At 56.3% G+C, this 18,611-nt stretch overlaps 2 protein-coding genes across 2 annotated transcripts; one reads left to right on the forward strand and one right to left on the reverse strand.

Annotated features, from left to right (window-relative positions):
• Nucleotides 1-5,693: 5,693 nt before the first annotated feature.
• LOC141974213 (olfactory receptor 14A16-like) lies at nucleotides 5,694-6,650 on the forward strand. Its single transcript, XM_074933552.1, has one exon. The coding sequence runs from the start codon at nucleotides 5,694-5,696 to the stop codon at nucleotides 6,648-6,650; it is 957 nt and encodes a 318-aa protein (XP_074789653.1).
• Nucleotides 6,651-10,457: 3,807 nt separating this feature from the next.
• On the reverse strand, nucleotides 10,458-11,426 carry LOC141974264 (olfactory receptor 14J1-like). The gene has a single exon (XM_074933591.1). The coding sequence runs from the start codon at nucleotides 11,424-11,426 to the stop codon at nucleotides 10,470-10,472; it is 957 nt and encodes a 318-aa protein (XP_074789692.1). The 3' UTR covers nucleotides 10,458-10,469.
• Between the last annotated feature and the right edge of the window lie 7,185 nt (nucleotides 11,427-18,611).

An 18,611-nucleotide genomic window follows, 5' to 3' on the forward strand; every position in this document is an offset into this window, starting at 1 on the left:
CTCTGCAGCTTCCTGAGGAGGGGCTGTGGAGATGGAGGTGCTGAGCTCTGGTCATGGCACCCAGGGACAGTCCGTGTGGGAATGGTTCCAAGCTGCACCAGGGCAGGTACAGGCTTGGCACTAGGAAACATTTCTTTCCCGAGAGGGCAGTGGCACACTGGAACAGGCTTCCTCGAGAGGTGCTCGACCCCCCAAGCCTGTCAGTGTTTCAGGGGCATTTGGACACTGCCCTTAACAACAGGATTTCTCTTTCCGTCAGACCTGAAGTGGTCGGGTGTTTGGAGCAGATGGTCAGTGCAGGTCCCTTCCCACGGAGCTATTCTATTCTATTCTATTCTATTCTATTCTATTCTATTCTATTCTATTCTATTCTATTCTATTCTCTGTTCCTGGGCAGGGTGGATCCCTCCAGCAGCTGGGCTCGGACACTCACTCTCCTCAGTAGCTGCCCCTCCAGACCACCCTCCCCACTGGCAGGCACCGGCACATACAAGCCCCCGAGGCCGCAGCCCCGTTCCAGATGCTGGTACAGACCCCCCCAGTCACACACAGACTCTCAGGATCACTCACTCCCGTCTCTCAGGGGCTGACACTAATGACATACGGGCTGTCTGACCCCCTGCGCCTGCTCCAGCTGCTGCACTCACACCCCCACGCTCACACCTTCACACAGAAGAGAGATTCCCTCGCACAGGAAAGAGTTAGAAATTCGGTTTAATGAGCAGACAGGACAGACTGCCCTTGGCGGGGTCCTCCCCTAAACATCCCATAATAAGCCCGTCGCAATGCAAACATGCTCTTCCCCTGCCCCCATCACGTGTCCTACACCCCGAGGCAACACCCCCTCAGCGCAGATGCGGCCCCAGAGCTGCTCTCAGTGCCTCATCTGGACGGGCTCCCCCTGGCCAAGGGGGCTGGTGGCTCTCCCAGGGCAGCCCTGGAAGGAGCTGGGACAAGACGTTCATTCCTCAGGAGCCTGTAAGGAAGCCAGTAGGCCAACTGGTCTTGAACCCGAGTCTATTTTGCAACGGGGGCTGCTGTCAGAGCAGGACAGCTGGAACAAGGGGCAGTTGTCCCAAAAGCAATGGTGGATCTTGTTGGAGCCACAGCAAGTCAGCTGGTAGAGGAGGAGCAGACGGGCACTCGGCAGTGTGATGCCCGTGAGCAGCAGCAGCAGCCGGGTGGATGCAGAGCCGAGGCTCCATGATGGCGGCGTAACACAAAGGCTGGCAGAGAGCAACAGAGCGGTCAGAGGGCGTGACAGCAAGGAGAGCCAACTCTGCACAGCCCAGGGCAAAACTGGAATCGGATTGGCAGAGCCGCTGCTCCGCTGCTGCTGGGTCTGTTCCATGAGGTTTCCAGGCACAGAGGGGAGGCTGACAGGCTGCTGCCTCCCAGGATCCTCCTTTCCGCCCTTCTTCAAAATGGGGGCGATGGTTCCCTTTTTCCAGGCACCGGGGATTTCCCCTGAGTGCCAGGACTTGTCAAATATCACGGAGAGCAGCTTGGCCACTGCATCAGGCAATTCCCTCAGGACTCTGGGATGGAGCCCGTCCTGTCCCACGGCCTGATGGACGTTCAGTTCCCCAGGGGGGCCTGAACCTCATCTTCTCTTCCAGGGGGAGGGACTTTGCTCCCCCAGTGCCCGCCTTGTGGTCCATCCACTCGAGAGCTGTGGGAAGAGAGGTTGCAGTGAAGACTAGTTACTACTTTGCCCGTTTTGCTCCCAAGGGGGATGCAGTTTCTGTGATCTTCCTCTTCAGGCTGATGTCCCTGCAGAAGCCCCTCTTCGGGTTCTTTGCATCCTTTGCCAAGCTCAGCTCCGGCTGAGTCCTGACCTTCCTGACCCCATCCCTACACAACCCAGCAGTGTCCCTCTGCTCATCCCAGGGTCCCTGTCCCTGCTGCCTCTGCCTGTGCATTTCCTTCCTGCCCTTCACTCTGACCAGCAGGTCTCCACTCAGCCATGCCGCTCTCTTGCCTTCCTTGCCTGATTTCTTACACCCAGGGATCCATAGAGGTTGTTCTTCCCCCCAATACAGGACTGGTCACTTCCTGAATATCTTGAGAAGTTTCTGTTAATTGAGTCCTGGATTACGTCAAAGGCCTCCTGGAGTGAAGCTCCATTTTGCGAGGAAGGAGGAACAAGAAAAGCCAGTGTTAGACAGGCTGCAGCCTGCAACAGAGGTTCCCTGCTGAGCAGCCCTGTGTCAGTGACTGCAAGGGCACAAAAAGCCACATCTGATCACTCCAAATTTATGTCTGCTCCTTCCATGGTCACGGGGAGTGTGGGTGCTCTCCCGGTCATCATCAAGGGAAGAGCTGTGGTGGAAGGAAAGGCACCGTCACCCATCCTGGAGGGGACCTCGGGAGGTCTGTAGGCCAAGCACAAGCCCTGTCAGTGGCGACAGGAGAAACGAGGTTTGGGCTGTTTGTGTGCGGGGCTGTGGGAGTGGGAACCCTTGGCCTCTCCAGACACGTGTCCAGGAGTGATCTCTGCAGGAGCTGATCTCAGACTCTCCACCTGTCCAGGAGCTGCCCGGGGATCCCTCATCCCTCCAGGACCTGCCCTCCACCACCACAAAGGTCTCTCTCCAGCACAGTCACGGAACCACTGAGGCTGGCAGGCAGCCAGCTCCCACCTTCTCTCTGCTGCCTCTTCCTGCTGCATTTTTGTCAGGACTTTCTTCCTCATCCACACCAGCCTCCTGCCATGTTGCTTCACTTCCTGCCTGTAGGGATGGACTTTTGTGCCGCCTGAAGACGGGACTCTTGACCATCAAACAGCTCTCCCCTCTTCTCTGCAGGGTCACAACCCACGAGATATTTCAACAGGCCAGAGCCTGCTCTCCTGACGTCCTGCTCTTTGCCTTCTTCCCTTCTCTCAGGAGCCTCAACTCTCCTTTGTCTCCCTTGACTGTTCCATCCCCGACCAGCTCTCCCTTGTTTCTAAGTCTGATTTCCTGCAGGACACCTCCCCTCACTGGCTCCTCCGTCACCCTTGTTGGGATGATGTTGTCAAGTAATTCCAAAAACCTCCTGGATCACTTTCACTTTGCTGTGTTGTCCCTTCAGCAAATATTGGGATAGGTCAGGACTGACATGAGGACCAGGGCTTCTTCCAGTAGAATGAAGGCTTCATCTACTGCCTCTTCCTCACCGGGGGGTCTGTACCAGACATCCACCCTCCACAGTGTAGCCCAGGAGCCTTCAGCTCTCAGCTGACTCATCCTCCATGCCCAGGCAGAGCTCCACACATTCCTGCTGCTCTCGCCCAGGAAGGACAATTTCCCTCCTGGGTCCATCGCCACAGCCTCATCAGTACCAGACCCTGAGGACTCACGGTTTCTGCAGGAGAAGGGATTGACAGTGTCATAAAACTCATGTTTCTCTGTTGGGAGAGACACCCCAGTCAAGCCAGCTGCACGCAAACATGGAAAGCTGACCAAATGGAGCTTCAGTGTGTGTGGACCTTGAGAATCTCTGGGATTGGGAAAACGGAAGCCACTTGAAGTTTGACAGGGAGAAGTAACCAGATGTACCTCACTGTTGGATGGGGGGTGAATGCCCCATAGCTGAGGGCAGGCTGGGACCTGCTGGGCTGAGCAGCGGCTCTGAGGAGAAGGGCCTGGGCACTGTGAGGGATTCCCTACGAGCCAGGAGAGGATGGACACGATGAACAAGGGCAGCTGCCTACGGGGCTGCATTGGGAGGAGCGTGGGCCACCCAGACACCCTGGGTTACCATCCACAGCATGAGGAACACTACTGCCAAAAAGTACAGCAGGGGAGGCTCAGACTGGGCACAGAGCAATGTCCCTGGAAGGGCAGTGCTGTGGTGGAACAGGTCACCCCGAGGGAGACTGGAGCAGCCCCAGGCTTTGTGTGTCAAGGAGCAGGCAGGGAGGACGCAGAGATCTCAGGAAAGGAAGGGAGATGCTCAGGGGAGAGCAGGGTGTGGGAGCTGGGTGGACGTCTCCAGCCGGCAGAGAAAGAGGTGCAGGTGTGGGACACGGTGGGACAGCCTGTGGTGGAGACGACAGAGGGGTGAGCAAAGTCTGAGCATCCCCCAGCAGAGCTGAGCTCTCTCTGCCCTTGGCTCTGGCTGGTGTCTCTGCCACTGGTGGCCATGAGGAAGCCCCTTCCCCTTCCAGCACTGGGTCTCATGGCCTCCCCTTCCCCAGCCGAGAGCCTGGCAGGGGTTGGACCATAGTCCTGCCCTTGGCATTGCCCATCCCCACATCACCCTGCCCCAGGAAGAGCCCTGAGGAACAGCATCTGACTTCCCAGGGGCTGGGGGTCAGGGCGTGGCCCTTTGCTCCATGTAACACACCCAGGTTTGCTCAGAATCTGTTCCACACTGACAGGGCCTTTGTTTCCCTGTCATCTCTGCCGGGAGTTTTCTGCTGTAACCAGCCCCGCAGGAGGTTTGTCAGTAACGGTCCTCACTGGGAGCCATTAACACTCCAAGAAACTTTGCAGTTGGCCTCTGGCTTTGACTTCCTGACTGGCACCTTCATCATCCAATCGCTGTCTGAGGTCCATGGACTCAGACCAACCCTCCTCAAGGAGTCATTAAAATGCCTTGGGCTTGCATTCTGCTGTGATGCTGGGCCGGGCTGCTGGGCTGGAGGGAGCTGAGGGCAAGTGGTCAGCGCTGCAGAGAGCCAGCTCTGCCCAGGAGCAGCTCCTCTGCAAAGCGCAGCAGGGCTGAGGGCACTGCCTGCAGGCACCGAGGGCAGAGGAGCCGGGCACAGAGAGGGCAGAGGCAGACGGCACTGGCAGGGTGCTGAGAGCTCACTGCAGGAGAAATCTTCCCAGCAGGTAACATGGTAAGTGAACTCTTGTTTTGCTGGGTGGGCAGGGGGAGGTGGCATTTTATTCCTCCTTTCTAGAGAAAGTGCTAAGGCAGCTGTTTCATTAGCACATCTTTAATTGTCTCCTGAGCCCCTGCAGAGGCAGAGCTGCCCCTGGGCAGGGCCCTGCTGCCAGGAGGGGTCTGCAGGGCAGAGCTGAGCACCCAGCGGGTGGGATGGGGGCTGTGAGCACTGACAGGGAGGAGACGTGGGGACAGAGAAGCAGCTCCTGGCTGGGACAGCTCCAGGCACCAGAGACATGGGCAGGGAGTCAGAGGGAGCTGCTGCTGGAAACACCTTGGGGGCAGGAATTCAGGCACCCCCTGCCATCCCCTGCAGTGCAGACACCCACTCCAGAGGAGCCCCCTGGTCTCCTCTCCCAGCCAGCAGAGCCCCACCCGCTGTCCCTGTGCTGCCTCCTCCCAGCAGCACTGGGGCATTTCCCCACATTTCCCCGTGGGCCTCTGCTCCCCGCGTTGGGATCACCGGACGTTCGGGGATGGGCGGGGGTTCAGCTGGGAGCAAGACCTGTGGGCACTGCCATGCAGATGTTTCCCTGGGAGTGAAACGTCCGAGTGCCCTCGCCATCTGCAGGCTCCAGGGGACACAAAGGAGCCAGTTCCCCCCTCAGGACACCCCATCTTTAGGGCACTGGACTCTTTCCCAGTGGGGTCCTGCTGGGCTGCAGCCTGTCCTCCAGAAGGGCACAGCTCTCCCCGGGCAGCTCTGTGTTCTCCAGCAGCCCCGTGAGGAACTGGATGGAGAGAAATGAGAAATCTGTCCCGACTGATTGATGCTTTTTCCTCTGTGAACAGGCCCTCGTGCCGTGAGGGAGCAAATGTCCAACGGCAGCTCCATCACCGAGTTCCTCCTCCTGGCATTCGCAGACAGACGGGAGCTGCAGCTCCTGCACTTCTGGCTCTTCCTGGGCATCTCCCTGGCTGCCCTCCTGGGCAACGGCCTCATCATCACCGCCATCGCCTGTGACCACCACCTGCACACCCCCATGTACTTCTTCCTCCTCAACCTCTCCCTCCTCGACCTGGGCTCCATCTCCACCACTCTCCCCAAAGCCATGGCCAACTCCCTCTGGCACAACAGGCACATATCCTTCTTGGGATGTGCTTGCCAAGTACTTTTCTTTCTCTTTTTTATCTCAGCAGAGTTTTCTCTCCTCACCATCATGTCCTACGACCGCTACGTTGCCATCTGCAAACCCCTGCACTACGGGACCCTCCTGGGCAGCAGAGCTTGTGTCCACATGGCAGCAGCTGCCTGCGGCACTGGGTTTCTCTGGGCTCTCCTGCACACGGCCAACACATTTTCACTACCTCTCTGCCATGGCAACACCCTGGACCAGTTCTTCTGTGAAATCCCCCAGATCCTCAAGCTCTCCTGCTCACACTCCTACCTCAGGGAAGTTGGGCTTATCATGGTCAGTGCCTGTTTGGCTTTTGGTTGTTTTGTGTTCATTGTGGTGTCCTATGTGCAGATCTTCAGGGCCGTGCTGAGGATCCCCTCTGAGCAGGGACGGCACAAAGCCTTTTCCACGTGCCTCCCTCACCTGGCCGTGGTCTCCCTGTTTGTTTGCACTTCATTTTTTGCCCACCTGAAACCGCCCTCCATCTCCTCCCCATCCCTGGACCTGGTGGTGTCATTTCTGTACTCGGTGGTGCCTCCAGCAGTGAACCCCCTCATCTACAGCATGAGGAACCAGGAGATCAAGGATGCCCTGAGGAAACTGATAACTAGATGTTATTCTGATAAAATAAGCTGCTCATCTTCTGCTGCATAACAGTTATAACACATTACAGGTCCAGCCTGTCACGTGCATTTTCTTTTGTTGTTGTTGGTATTTTATTTGTAATGATGTTGTTATACCTCTTCTAATTCACTCTCTCCTTTACTGACTGAGTGGCTGAGTAAAATGAGGAGCTGTGCTTTCTCTTTGTATAAATAGAAGAAAGGGCCTGCAGTGATTTATTTTTTTTCTGAGGTCCTTCCACCAAGATATATTTGGAGCTGCAGTAATAATTTCCGCGTGCAGAGGTGAAGGGGAAGAGAGTCCCAGCATGGCAGCCCTGCCAGGGAGCACTTGGTCCTCCAGAGATGTTCTCTCTTCCCTTCCACACTCTCTTTCTGATCCCTTCGGTTTGGTGTGAGGCCTGAGTGCCCTGGCAGCTTGGTCACACTCCTGCTGTGTGACAGCCTTGTGACCGCAGGCAGGGACAGGCACTGGGCACTTGTGTGACAGAGCCGGCCTCCCGAAGAGCGGTTCCCTCATGAAAGAGGATCTGCTCAGGGCAGTGCCTGAAGGCTGAGCTCTTCTCCCAAACCTGATCTCAAGAACACGCCCAAGGAAGTGGCCCGCAGAGGAAAACCCCAGCGAAGAGGTGAACAGTGTGATTTGCAGGGTGGGGGCTGGCAGCAGTGTCCTCGCACAGCCAGGCCTCCTGGGAGAGACCTGAAGGAGCAGGCTCTGCTCTGTGTCTGCGCTCACTGGACACACTGGGGCAGCTGCCTGTGCTGCTCTGGCTGGGAGAGAGTTCCTTTTCTTGCTGGGAGCTGCTATGGGGCTGGGGTTTGGTTTGTGCCATGAACAGTGCTGGTAACGCAGGGCTGATTTCGTTATTGCTGAGCAGGGCTTACACAGGGTCAGGGACATTCCTGCTCCTCACCCCACCCCACCAGCGAGCAGCTGGGGGTGCACAAGGAGCTGGGAGGGGACACGGCTGGGACAGCTGACCCCGACTGACCAACGGGGTATTTTGTACCTTACGACATCATGCTCAGTTATATAAAGCTGGGGGAGAAGGACGATGTAAGGAACTTTTTGGACATTTAGTATGTCTCAACATCGCTGTCTCCACGACAACCACCTCCTGACTCAACGTAAAGGAGCAAACACACAGTCCCCGAGGAAAACCACATCCGCCCTAGACGAGAACATCAGCAGTCATCTATCGAGCTGCGCCTACGTGCGCGAGCGCGTGAGCTGGGTGGAGGGGAAACCGCGGCGAGACAGATTGGCCCCTCGCCAGCACGACCACCATGGACACACAGGCATGCGTGCACGGAGGGCCACGGGGTGGCACCTACAACAACGAGCCCCGTGGAAATGGGCGGACAAACTGTGGGGATGGGGACTATAAAAAAGACAGACTGTGTACTCCTTTGTAAGAGGGAAACCAGCTAGAAGAAGGGAACCAACAAGAAGAGGGGAACCAACTCGGAGCCAGGAACGTGGAGCATCATTGGACCGACAGAACATCGCCGGATCCCCAGTCGTGGTGGTGGTAATTAGTTGCGCCTCTACCGTGTTCTTGCTTAGGGGTTCCAACCTTTTCCTTTCTTTTCCTCTCTCTCCTATCGCTCTTATTAGTTGTTCTAGAAATAAAGTTCATAAGGATATGCAGCATTTTAAGAACCCTCCCCCGATATCGGATCGGGACAGCCTACGACCTTCCCAGGGATGGAGGGAAGCTGACAAGCCTATAACTCTCCCCCTATAATTCTCCCAGTTCTCATTCCTGCCCTTCTTGGAGATGGGTTTGCCCTCGGCCTTCTCCATGGACCCCAGAACCTCTCTGATTGCTCTGGCCCTTCTGAGGGCTCAGCCCAGAATCACCGGCGAGGGTGACGGAGCCAACAGGAGCACTTGCCATGAGCCTGTCCAAGGCAGCGGAGATGAGTCTCACTGGGAGAGTGGGGGTTGTTCCTGGGTCACACACACAAGTGTCCGGGCTCTGTCAGGTGCCCACATCTCAGCTGGCCCCATGCCCTCACCTTACACACAGGGGGTTCAGAGACACGAGTCCTTCCCTTGCACACGCAGAGGCAGTGCATTGCCGGAGTCGTCGTGTCTCTCTGGGCTCCTGCTGCCACGGCCAGAGGCTGGGAGGCCCCTCAGCCCTGTGCTGATCACCCTGCTCTGCACTCGTGGGAGATGCCCCACGGCATGAGGAATGGACTCGGGGACCTCGGTTCAAGGAAACACCTCCCAGGGCTGCAGCCAGGGGGTTGCCCAGGGGACGTTACTGTCAATGTGAAGTGACCTCATGACCCTGTTTGTGCCACACACCTTCACAGCACCCCCAGGAATAGCTGATGGCAGTTGTGCTCTCTCACCTCACACACATGATGTGCATGTTTACATCTCCTCCATAAAATGCAAACATGAACTTCTGACCTACTCATTTGGTGTCCCTCTGTGGAGGGACAAAGACCCTCTCCGAGCTGAAGTGAGAGGCCAGTGCTGCAACTGGTGGTTCTGAGGGGCTACAGCATCATGTTTGCCCTGGGTCAATGTCATGGTTTGAACCCATCCAGCATCTGGGCCCAACGCAGTCACACACTCACTCCGCTGGGTGCAATGGGGGAGTGAATCAGAAGTGTAAAAGGGAGAAAACTTGTAGGTTGAGACAAAGGCAGTTTAATAGGTACAGAAAAACACACAGATAAGTAAAGGAAAAGGTGGAATTCATTCACTTCTTCCCATTTCCAGGCAGAGCTTCAGCCATCTCCAGGACATCAGGGCTCCATCTCACATAACAGTGACGTGCGAAAACGAACTCCATAACTCTGAATGTCCCCATGTTCGTCCTTCTCCCCCAGCTTTATATAACGGAGCATGATGTCCTAAGGTACAAAATACCCCGTTGGTCAGTCGGGGTCAGCTGTCCCAGCCGTGTCCCCTCCCAGCTCCTTGTGCACCCCCAGCTGCTCGCTGGTGGGGTGGGGTGAGGAGCAGGAATGTCCCTGACCCTGTGTAAGCCCTGCTCAGCAATAACGAAATCAGCCCTGCGTTACCAGCACTGTTCATGGCACAAACCAAACCCCAGCCCCATAGCAGCTCCCAGCAAGAAAAGGAACTCTCTCCCAGCCAGAGCAGCACAGGCAGCTGCCCCAGTGTGTCCAGTGAGCGCAGACACAGAGCAGAGCCTGCTCCTTCAGGTCTCTCCCAGGAGGCCTGGCTGTGCGAGGACACTGCTGCCAGCCCCCACCCTGCAAATCACACTGTTCACCTCTTCGCTGGGGTTTTCCTCTGCGGGCCACTTCCTTGGGCGTGTTCTTGAGATCAGGTTTGGGAGAAGAGCTCAGCCTTCAGGCACTGCCCTGAGCAGATCCTCTTTCATGAGGGAACCGCTCTTCGGGAGGCCGGCTCTGTCACACAAGTGCCCAGTGCCTGTCCCTGCCTGCGGTCACAGGGCTGTCACACAGCAGGAGTGTGACCAAGCTGCCCGAGCACTCAGGCCTCACACCAAACCGAAGAGATCAGAAAGAGAGTGTGGAAGGGAAGAGAGAACATCTCTAGAGGACCAAGTGCTCCCTGGCAGGGCTGCCATGCTGGGACTCTCTTCCCCTCCACCGCTGCACACAGGAATTTTACGTGCATGTCCTTAAAAACTTAAAGAAAGTATCTCAGAACAAGAAAAGTAGCTGGAGGCCCTTTATTCTGTTGCAACACACAGAGATCATGGATCCTCATTCATGCAGCCAGTTGGTGAGAAAAGCAGACTGAATTCCAAAGGGGAAGAAAAAAACATTAAAAGAAAAATCCAACAAAATAACCCAGAAAATTCAGAGATTGGAACTGTACAGAATTATATTGTAATTAATATGAAGAAGATAAGCAGTTCATTGCTTCAGCATAACATCTAGTTATCAGATTCCTCATGGAATCCTTGATCTCCTGGTTCCTCATGCTGTAGATGAGGGGGTTCACTGCTGGAGGCACCACCGAGTACAGAAATGACACCACCAGGTCCAGGGATGGGGAGGAGATGGAGGGCGGCTTCAGGTAGGCAAATAGAGCCGTGCTGATTAACACGGAGACCACGGCCAGGTGAGGGAGGCACGTGGAAAAGGCTTTGTGCCGTCCCTGCTCAGAGGGGATCCTCAGCACGGCCCTGAAGATCTGCACATAGGACACCACAATGAACACAAAACACCCAAAAGCCAAACAGGCACTGACCATGATAAGCCCAACTTCCCTGAGGTAGGAGTGTGAGCAGGAGAGCTTGAGGATCTGGGGGATTTCACAGAAGAACTCGTCCACAGCATTGCCCTGGCACAGTGGCAGTGAAAATGTGTTGGCCGTGTGCAGGAGAGAATTGAGGAACCCAGTGCCCCAGGCAGCTGCTGCCATGTGGACACAAGCTCTGCTGCCCAGGAGGGTCCCGTAGTGCAGGGGTTTGCAGATGGCAACGTAGCGGTCGTAGGACATGACGGTGAGGAGAGAAAACTCTGCTGTAGCAAAGAAAAAGAAAAAAAATGTCTGTGCAGCACACCCCGAGTAGGAGATGTGCCTGTTGTCCCAGAGGGAGTTGGCCATGGCTTTGGGGAGAGTGGTGGAGATGGAGCCCAGGTCGAGGAGGGAGAGGTTGAGGAGGAAGAAGTACATGGGGGTGTGCAGGCGGTGGTCACAGGCGATGGCGGTGATGATGAGGCCGTTGCCCAGGAGGGCAGCCAGGGAGATGCCCAGGAAGAGCCAGAAGTGCAGGAGCTGCAGCTCCCGTCTGTCTGCGAATGCCAGGAGGAGGAACTCGGTGATGGAGCTGCCGTTGGACATTTGTTTCTACTGGACATGTGGACCTCTATGTGTTGGAAAAACAAGTGAGAATTTAGGGTAGATTTCTCTGAACAAAAGATACTCCTTAAGTTTTGACTAATCCCTCCTTTAACACTCCCATTATGATGTACCCTTGGAACTGTCCTGGGGGTGATGTGGGGCTGTGAGCAGCCCTGCCCCAGGCAGCACCCTCTCCACAGCAGCAGGACCCTGCCCTGCCGGGGTCTCTCCTGCCCCCTACAGCTGCTCCCCCCGGCACCGTGGGCAGCTCCCCGGGCAGGCTGAGTGCTGACCCTGGCCGGCGGCAGAGTCCCTGCCCCAGCACACAGCCCCGGGGGTGCAGGGACCCTGCTCGGAAGGACAGCCCTGGGCACCCCCGGCTGCACCCGCGCCTGCACCCCCTGCAGCCGTCCCCGGGAGAAGGCAGAGCCATGGCCTGTCCCTCTGGCAGCGCAGCAGGGAAGCCCTGCTCGGGAGCACGGCCTCCTCCTCCAGACACCAGGGAGATTCCTGGGGCTGTGCCGGCCTCCCCACATCCCTCCGCCACCTGCAGCTGCCCTGCCCCGCACCCACAGACTGACGGTGTCACGGGCTGGGAAGATTTCTCCTGCAGTGAGCTCTCAGCACCCTGCCAGTGCCGTCTGCCTCTGCCCTCTCTGTGCCCGGCTCCTCTGCCCTCGGTGCCTGCAGGCAGTGCCCTCAGCCCTGCTGCGCTTTGCAGAGGAGCTGCTCCTGGGCAGAGCTGGCTCTCTGCAGCGCTGACCACTTGCCCTCAGCTCCCTCCAGCCCAGCAGCCCGGCCCAGCATCACAGCAGAATGCAAGCCCAAGGCATTTTAATGATTCCTTGAGTAGGGTTGGTCTGAGTCCATGGACCTCAGACAGTGATTGGATGATGAAGGTGCCAGTCAGAAAGTCAAAGCCAGATGCCAACTGCAAAGTTTCTTGGAGTGTTAATGGCTCCCAGTGAGGACCGTTACTGACAAAGCCTCCCCATTGTCTAATTAGACAAGAAAACTCGAGGCAGAGAATATCGGTAAACAAAGGCCCTGTCAGTGTGGAACAGATTCTGAGCAAACCTGGGTGTGTTACGTAAAGTCAAAGGGCCATGGCCTCACCCCCAGAACCGGGGAAGTCAGGTCCTGTCCCTCAGCCATTGCTCAGGGCTCTTCCCGGGGCAGGGTGATGTGGGGATGGGCAATGCCAAGGGCAGGACTATGGTCCAACCCCTGCCAGGCTCTCGGCTGGGGAAGGGGAGGCCATGAGACCCAGTGCTGGGAGGGGAAGGGGCTTCCTCATGGCCACCAGTGGCAGAGACACCAGCCAGAGCCAAGGGCAGAGAGAGCTCAGCTCTGCTGGGGGATGCTCAGACTTTGCTCACCCCTCTGTCGTCTCCACCACAGGCTGTCCCACCGTGTCCCACACCTGCACCTCTTTCTCTGCCGGCTGGAGACGTCCACCCAGCTACCACACCCTGCTCTCCCCTGAGCATCTCCCTTCCTTTCCTGAGATCTCTGCGTCCTCCCTGCCTGCTCCTTGACACACAAAGCCTGGGGCTGCTCCAGTCTCCCTCGGGGTGACCTGTTCCACCACAGCACTGCCCTTCCAGGGACATTGCTCTCTGCCCAGTCTGTTCCTCCCCAGCTCCACTTGATGCATTAGTTCTTTCTCATGGTGTATCTTTCAACAAAGACAATCTCCATTATCTCTGAAGTCACCCCTCAGCCACTCTCAGGCTACTCCTATGGTGCCTGGAGCCTCCACACCGCTGGGCCAAAAATTCACGTCCCTCAGCCACCTCACACAGGTTATGTGCACTAAGTCCTGAGCCCCACCTTGTCAGACCTTCACTCAACACTATTCAGGTCGCCCTTACTTCTCCAAAATGGGGAGACTGCACTGGGTCTGGCTGAGCTGGAATCGGTTTTCCCCTACAGCAGCCCTCACGGTGCTGTGGTTTATGCTGGGAGCTGCAGGGTGTTGGCAGCACCCTGGTGTTGTGGCTGCTGCTGAGCAGGGCTTACACAGCACCAAGGCTCCTTCCGACATTTCCCCCAGTGGGACGGGGTGGGCAAGACCTTGGGAGGGGACACAGCCAGGACAGCTGACCCAAACGACCAAAGGGATATTCCAGACCATGTGACGTCTGCTCAGTGTAAAGCTGGGAGAAAGGAGGAAGGGGGTGGGGTCACCCTTGGTCCTCCGAGGCAACCACTACGCGTATGGGAGCCCTGATCCTGAGAAGGCCCCACATCGCCTGTCCATGGGAAGTAGAGAATAAATCTTTTTGATTTGCTTCCACGCACAGACCTTTGCTTTGTTTTGCTTAGATTAAAACTGCTTTTTTTTCTTTTTTTCCACAATTATTGTTTTATATTATTTCCTTTCCCCTCTTTGCTCTGTTGAGAAAACAAGGGGAAAAGAGGGGGAAGTGATAGAGTGACTTGGTGGATACCTGGCGTTTAGCCAAAGTCAAACCATCACAGTCTATTTGGGCGCCCAACGTGGGGGAGACACAACCTGTAACACACCCATCTGTGTGGGCCACAGCAGTGCTGAGTCACTAACACAAGTGACAACAAAGGCAATGCACTGCCTGCAGCCTGGGAACTCAGGGTAAGTCTTGGGCAAGACCCATAGGTTCTACTGGGAAGGCCCCGGTTCCTGTGGGGGCACCACGGGTCATGTTACCAGTTCCAGCAGATTCCTGGGGATGACCCACAGCTGAAGAGGCCATTGGGAACCTGAGAACCTTGGCCCAGCTATTAGCAGGCACAGGAGCATCCGTGAGCACTCCTGGGTCATCTGGGGTAAACTCAGGCTGAAGAACTCCAGAAGTGTCTCCAAGTGGCCGTGACAGAGCCCATCACCTTGACCCACTCTGGGAAAATGTCACCTTCCAGGAAGGGAAATTCCAGGCAGTCATGTGACCAGGCCCATCAGTCAACCTGCAATGTAAGGGAAAGGAATATTTCTGATGCTGTGGATGCAGACGGCAACAAGCATTGGACTGTGCCTCAGAATATTCCTGGGAATCTCATCAAGCTGGTCCCTGCGCTGAGGCAAACACTGTGAGCAGAGTGAAGGGCAGGGAGCGCTGGCCTAACCCCCAGCAGGATGTAGATCTCTGGGTAGGAGCTGTCTGCCTTGTGCCGTGACCAGTGCAGGTGACACTGGAGTCAAAGCCCCAGCCCAGCCCCCACAGAGGGGAGGCCACGGCCACAACTGCAGATCGGTTTGGGGCAGCTCTGCAGTGACAGCTGGAAACACCAAGTGCATCTTGGTAGCAGCAGATCCTTTCAGTGCACGGACAGAAGCCCCCTGGCCAGAGCAAGGTGGCGGCCACCACTGCACATCTCCTGCTGGACGCTGCTCTGTCTTGCTGGGGTCTGCTCCACAGCGCCGAGTCTGATCCCAGCACCCACTTTGTGGCAGTAATTCTGCATGAGCACTGCAAAGCCTGAAGGCGACACGTCCCCCCCGGCTCTGCCCAGGCGTGGGGCAGGGAGAGGGAAAGGCCAGCGAAGGGCTGGGTGTGGCTGTTGAACGTGGGGTCCAGCAGCCATGAGGGGTCAAGGGAGTGGATGGGGAGAGACGGGCAAAGGCGCCACAAATTGTGATGCTGATTGTGACTCCATGACAGCCACAGGGTCCTGATTGGCCAGCAGCTGGCCCCAGCAGTCTGGGGACAAGACATGGGTTCTGAATGCGGAGGAACCTCTGTTATTCACAGAATCACAGAATCACTGAGGTTTGAAAAGCCCCTTGGGATCATCGAGTCCAACCATCAGCCCGACTCTACAAGTTCTCCCCTACACCGTATCCCTCAAGGTCTCATCTAAACCACCCTTAATCTCATCCAGGGATGGGGACTCTACCCCCTCCCTGGGCAGCCTGTTTCACTCTCTGACAACTCCTTCTGGGAAAAATTTTCTCCTCCTGCCCAGCCTGACCCTCCCCTGTGGCAGTTTCCAGCCGTTCCCTCTTGTCCTGTCCCTGATCCCCTGGGAGCAGAGCCCAGCCCCAGCCTCTCTGCACTGTCCTGTCAGGAGCTGCAGAGAGGGATGAGGGCTCCCCTCAGCCTCCTCCTCCTCACACTCAACACTCCCAGCTCCTTCCCCAGCTCCTCACAGGATTGATTCTCCAGCCCTTCCCCAGCCTCGTTGCCCTCCTCTGCCCTCGCTCCAGCCCCTCGAGATCTCTCTGGGACTGAGGTGCCCAAACCTGGACACAACCCTCCAGGTGTGGCCTCCCCAGGGCAGAGCACAGGGGGACTGTCACCTCCCTGGTCCTGCTGGTCACACTAGTGCTGACACAAGCCAGGATGCTGTTGGCTTTCTTGGCCCCCCGGGCACACTGCTGGCTCCTGTTCAGCTGCTTGTCAGTGAGAACCCCCAGAGCCTTCTCTTAGGCTGCAAACCAAACCAGGGCGTTATCATCCCCTTGACTCAGCGCTGGGGAGGCCACCTCTAGACTGGTGTGACTGGGGGAGAGGCTCCCTGTCCTGGAGGAATGGAGAGGAAAGGCAGAAGCTCCAAAGGAGATGTGCCAGGGTGGGCTTTGGGGCCTTTGTGGAGAGGCTGAAGGACCGGGGCTGCTTGAGCCTGGTGAGGTGGAGGCTCAGGGCACTACAGCAGTCGTCTGCACCTGCTGGGAGGAGAGTTTCTGAGATAACGGAGCTTTTCTTGGTAGTGGGAAGAGAAGGAAACCTCAACAAAGTGCAGACTGGGAGGTTCAGATGGGAGTTGAGGAAAAAGAAATCTCAATCAGGAGGTGGTATTGTGATGTAAGAGGTCGCCCAGAGGGAGTGTGGATCAGCCTGTGGCTCTGTGTTTCAAGGAACAGGCAGTGAGTGTGGAGAGACATCAGTGAAGGGGTGGGAATGCCGGGAGGAGAGCGAGGGAGGAAAGGGAGATGGATGTCACCAGCCTGGAGGGAAAAAGGCGCCTGAAGGGCCCAGCAGAAGCAAACCTGCAGCAGAGATGGCTGAGGGCTCTGCCAGGGCTGAAAGGCCACACGAGACAGAGCTCTTGGCCCCCTTGGTCATGGCAGTTGCCCTGCCATGGGGGGCTACCGGGATAAACCTGATGTTGAGGCTCTGGACTGTGTTTTCCTCCTCGCCCCTTCCTGGAGAGGCCAGGAGGGGTTGTGCAGTTTCCTACACTCGGCATTGCTCCCCCTCACAGCCCCTGCCCCCAGGAAGAGCCCTGAGCCACACACGAGGGGCAGCATCTCCTTCCCAGGGCCTGAGGGTCAGGGCTTGGCCTTTGTGCTCCATCACCAACCCAAGGGTTTCACAGCAGGACAGCCCTGCACGGGGCCTTTGCCTGCCTGCAATCACAGCCTCCAATTCTCTGCTCTAACGAGTCCCTGCAGAGGCTTTGTCAGTCCTGGCCCTCCGTGGGGCCAATCAGGGCTTCAGGGCACGGGGAGCTTTGCTGCTGACTTGGACTTGTTGAGTCCTTTGCTCAGTCTCCTCTCAGGGCCTGAGCATCATGGACATGGGGCCAAATACACCACGGGGCTCATTAAAATGCACAAAGCCCTAACGAGCTCGTTCTCTTCCTTTAGATTTCTTCAAGTCTTCAGGACTTGTGCAGCTAATTGGAGTCATTTCCTGGTGTAGTTAAGGAGGAAGATTTCAAAGTGCCCCTAATACAAATCAATCTGTATTTTAAAGAGCACATTATTTAATTTACACTTTAGAGAAGAGGCGATAGCAGCACTCTCTGACTGACATCGATGCAGAGCATCTCCTCGGGAGATCTCCTGGACAGTCCCTTGGGGTCCAACACAGTCCGGACAACCTTTGTCCTCACCCCCAGTCCCAGCATTTCTCTCCTCAGCCGCCTGGGACTCGCAGCATCTCTCCTTACATCAGATTTCTCCTCTGATCTCTGCAGCGGGAGGTTACAGCTCCTTTGCACAATCTCCCCCCTGCTGTCCTTGGAGAACCGCCTGCACACGGGCGCAGAAGGATTTCTGCTGTTTGCAGGCAAGGAAAAGTCAAACATCATCAAGGTTCATACAAAATAAAATACATTTCTCTCCTATACGTTAAGTACAATCTCCAATGAGGTTGCCTTTCTACAAGGGGTAATTTTATGAGAAATATTTTCGCTTGGCAGATAGAAAAAGGTAGAGATAAACATACTGGAGGAGTTGGCCAAGAAGACAATTAGTCTGCTGAGAGAGAGGCAAGATTTTAACCACGTGAATTTCAAAGCAGCAGCTCGAGAGCTGAGAGGAAGTGGAACTAACCCAAAGGATGAGAAAGAATACAAAAGAATTGTGGGGAAAGCCCTTTTTTTTTTGTTTTTTTTTTTTTTTACTTTAGTCAGTTCGCTTTGGAAAAATGTGTCTTCGGGAATGGTTCGTTCAATTGGGACAGGTGAAAAAAATGAAAACTGAATTTGACACAGCGTTGCCCAGAAGTGACAATGAAGTTACAGGGGAAGAGCAATTTATTTTATTTTTTTTTAATATTCCCTTTTAAAGATCACAGGGTTGGGGGAGGTCTCTGGTGGGTGAGGACAAGCCAATGTCTCACCCACATTTGAAAGAGGCCAGAATTGCCCCCCCAGCACCCACTGGGTGCACGAGGTGAGGAGTGGCCCTTCCAATGAGCCCTCTCGGGTGACATTCCCGGGCACCCAGAAGAACAGACAGTGCCCAAACAGACCCCCCAAGGGGACATCATGGCTCCCCAACCTGATTGCCTTCATGGGGAAGTGGCCGCCTTGGTAGGTGGGAGGAGAACGGTGGGTGTCACCTGACTCCAAGTCAACAAGACCATTGGACACGGTCTCCCTCAATATTCTCGTACCTAAATTAGGCCGTTACAGCCGGGCTGGGGTGGCAACGAGATGGGTAAAACACCCGTTGGAGGCTGAGAGAGCTGTGGTGCAGGGAACACCTGGAGGTCACTGGGACATACTGGGGCCTTGTGGCAGCACAGGGGACCCTTCTGGGTGCACCCGTGACCCAGAGGTGGCAGCTGTGGCCGTGCTTGTCACTGACACTAGAGACGACAATTCCTGAGCCCTGGGGGCGCCGTTCAGATGAACCCTGCCAGGCAACGGGACCGTCCTGTGAGGAACCTCATGAGACAGAAGAAGGACAAAGGTGACGTCTTGCACCTGGGACAGACGGACACCCTGCTGTGGCGGGAGAAGGGCGCTGCCTGG

The sequence above is a fragment of the Athene noctua genome, unplaced genomic scaffold, assembly GCF_965140245.1.
Source record: "Athene noctua unplaced genomic scaffold, bAthNoc1.hap1.1 HAP1_HAP1_scaffold_36, whole genome shotgun sequence".
NCBI classification, from domain to species: domain Eukaryota; kingdom Metazoa; phylum Chordata; class Aves; order Strigiformes; family Strigidae; genus Athene; species Athene noctua.

Coding starts and splice junctions, on each gene's coding strand:
- LOC141974213 (XM_074933552.1), top strand. CDS start 5,694: ATGTCCAACGGCAGCTCCATCACCGAGTTCCTCCTCCTGGCATTCGCA.
- LOC141974264 (XM_074933591.1), bottom strand. CDS start 11,426: ATGTCCAACGGCAGCTCCATCACCGAGTTCCTCCTCCTGGCATTCGCA.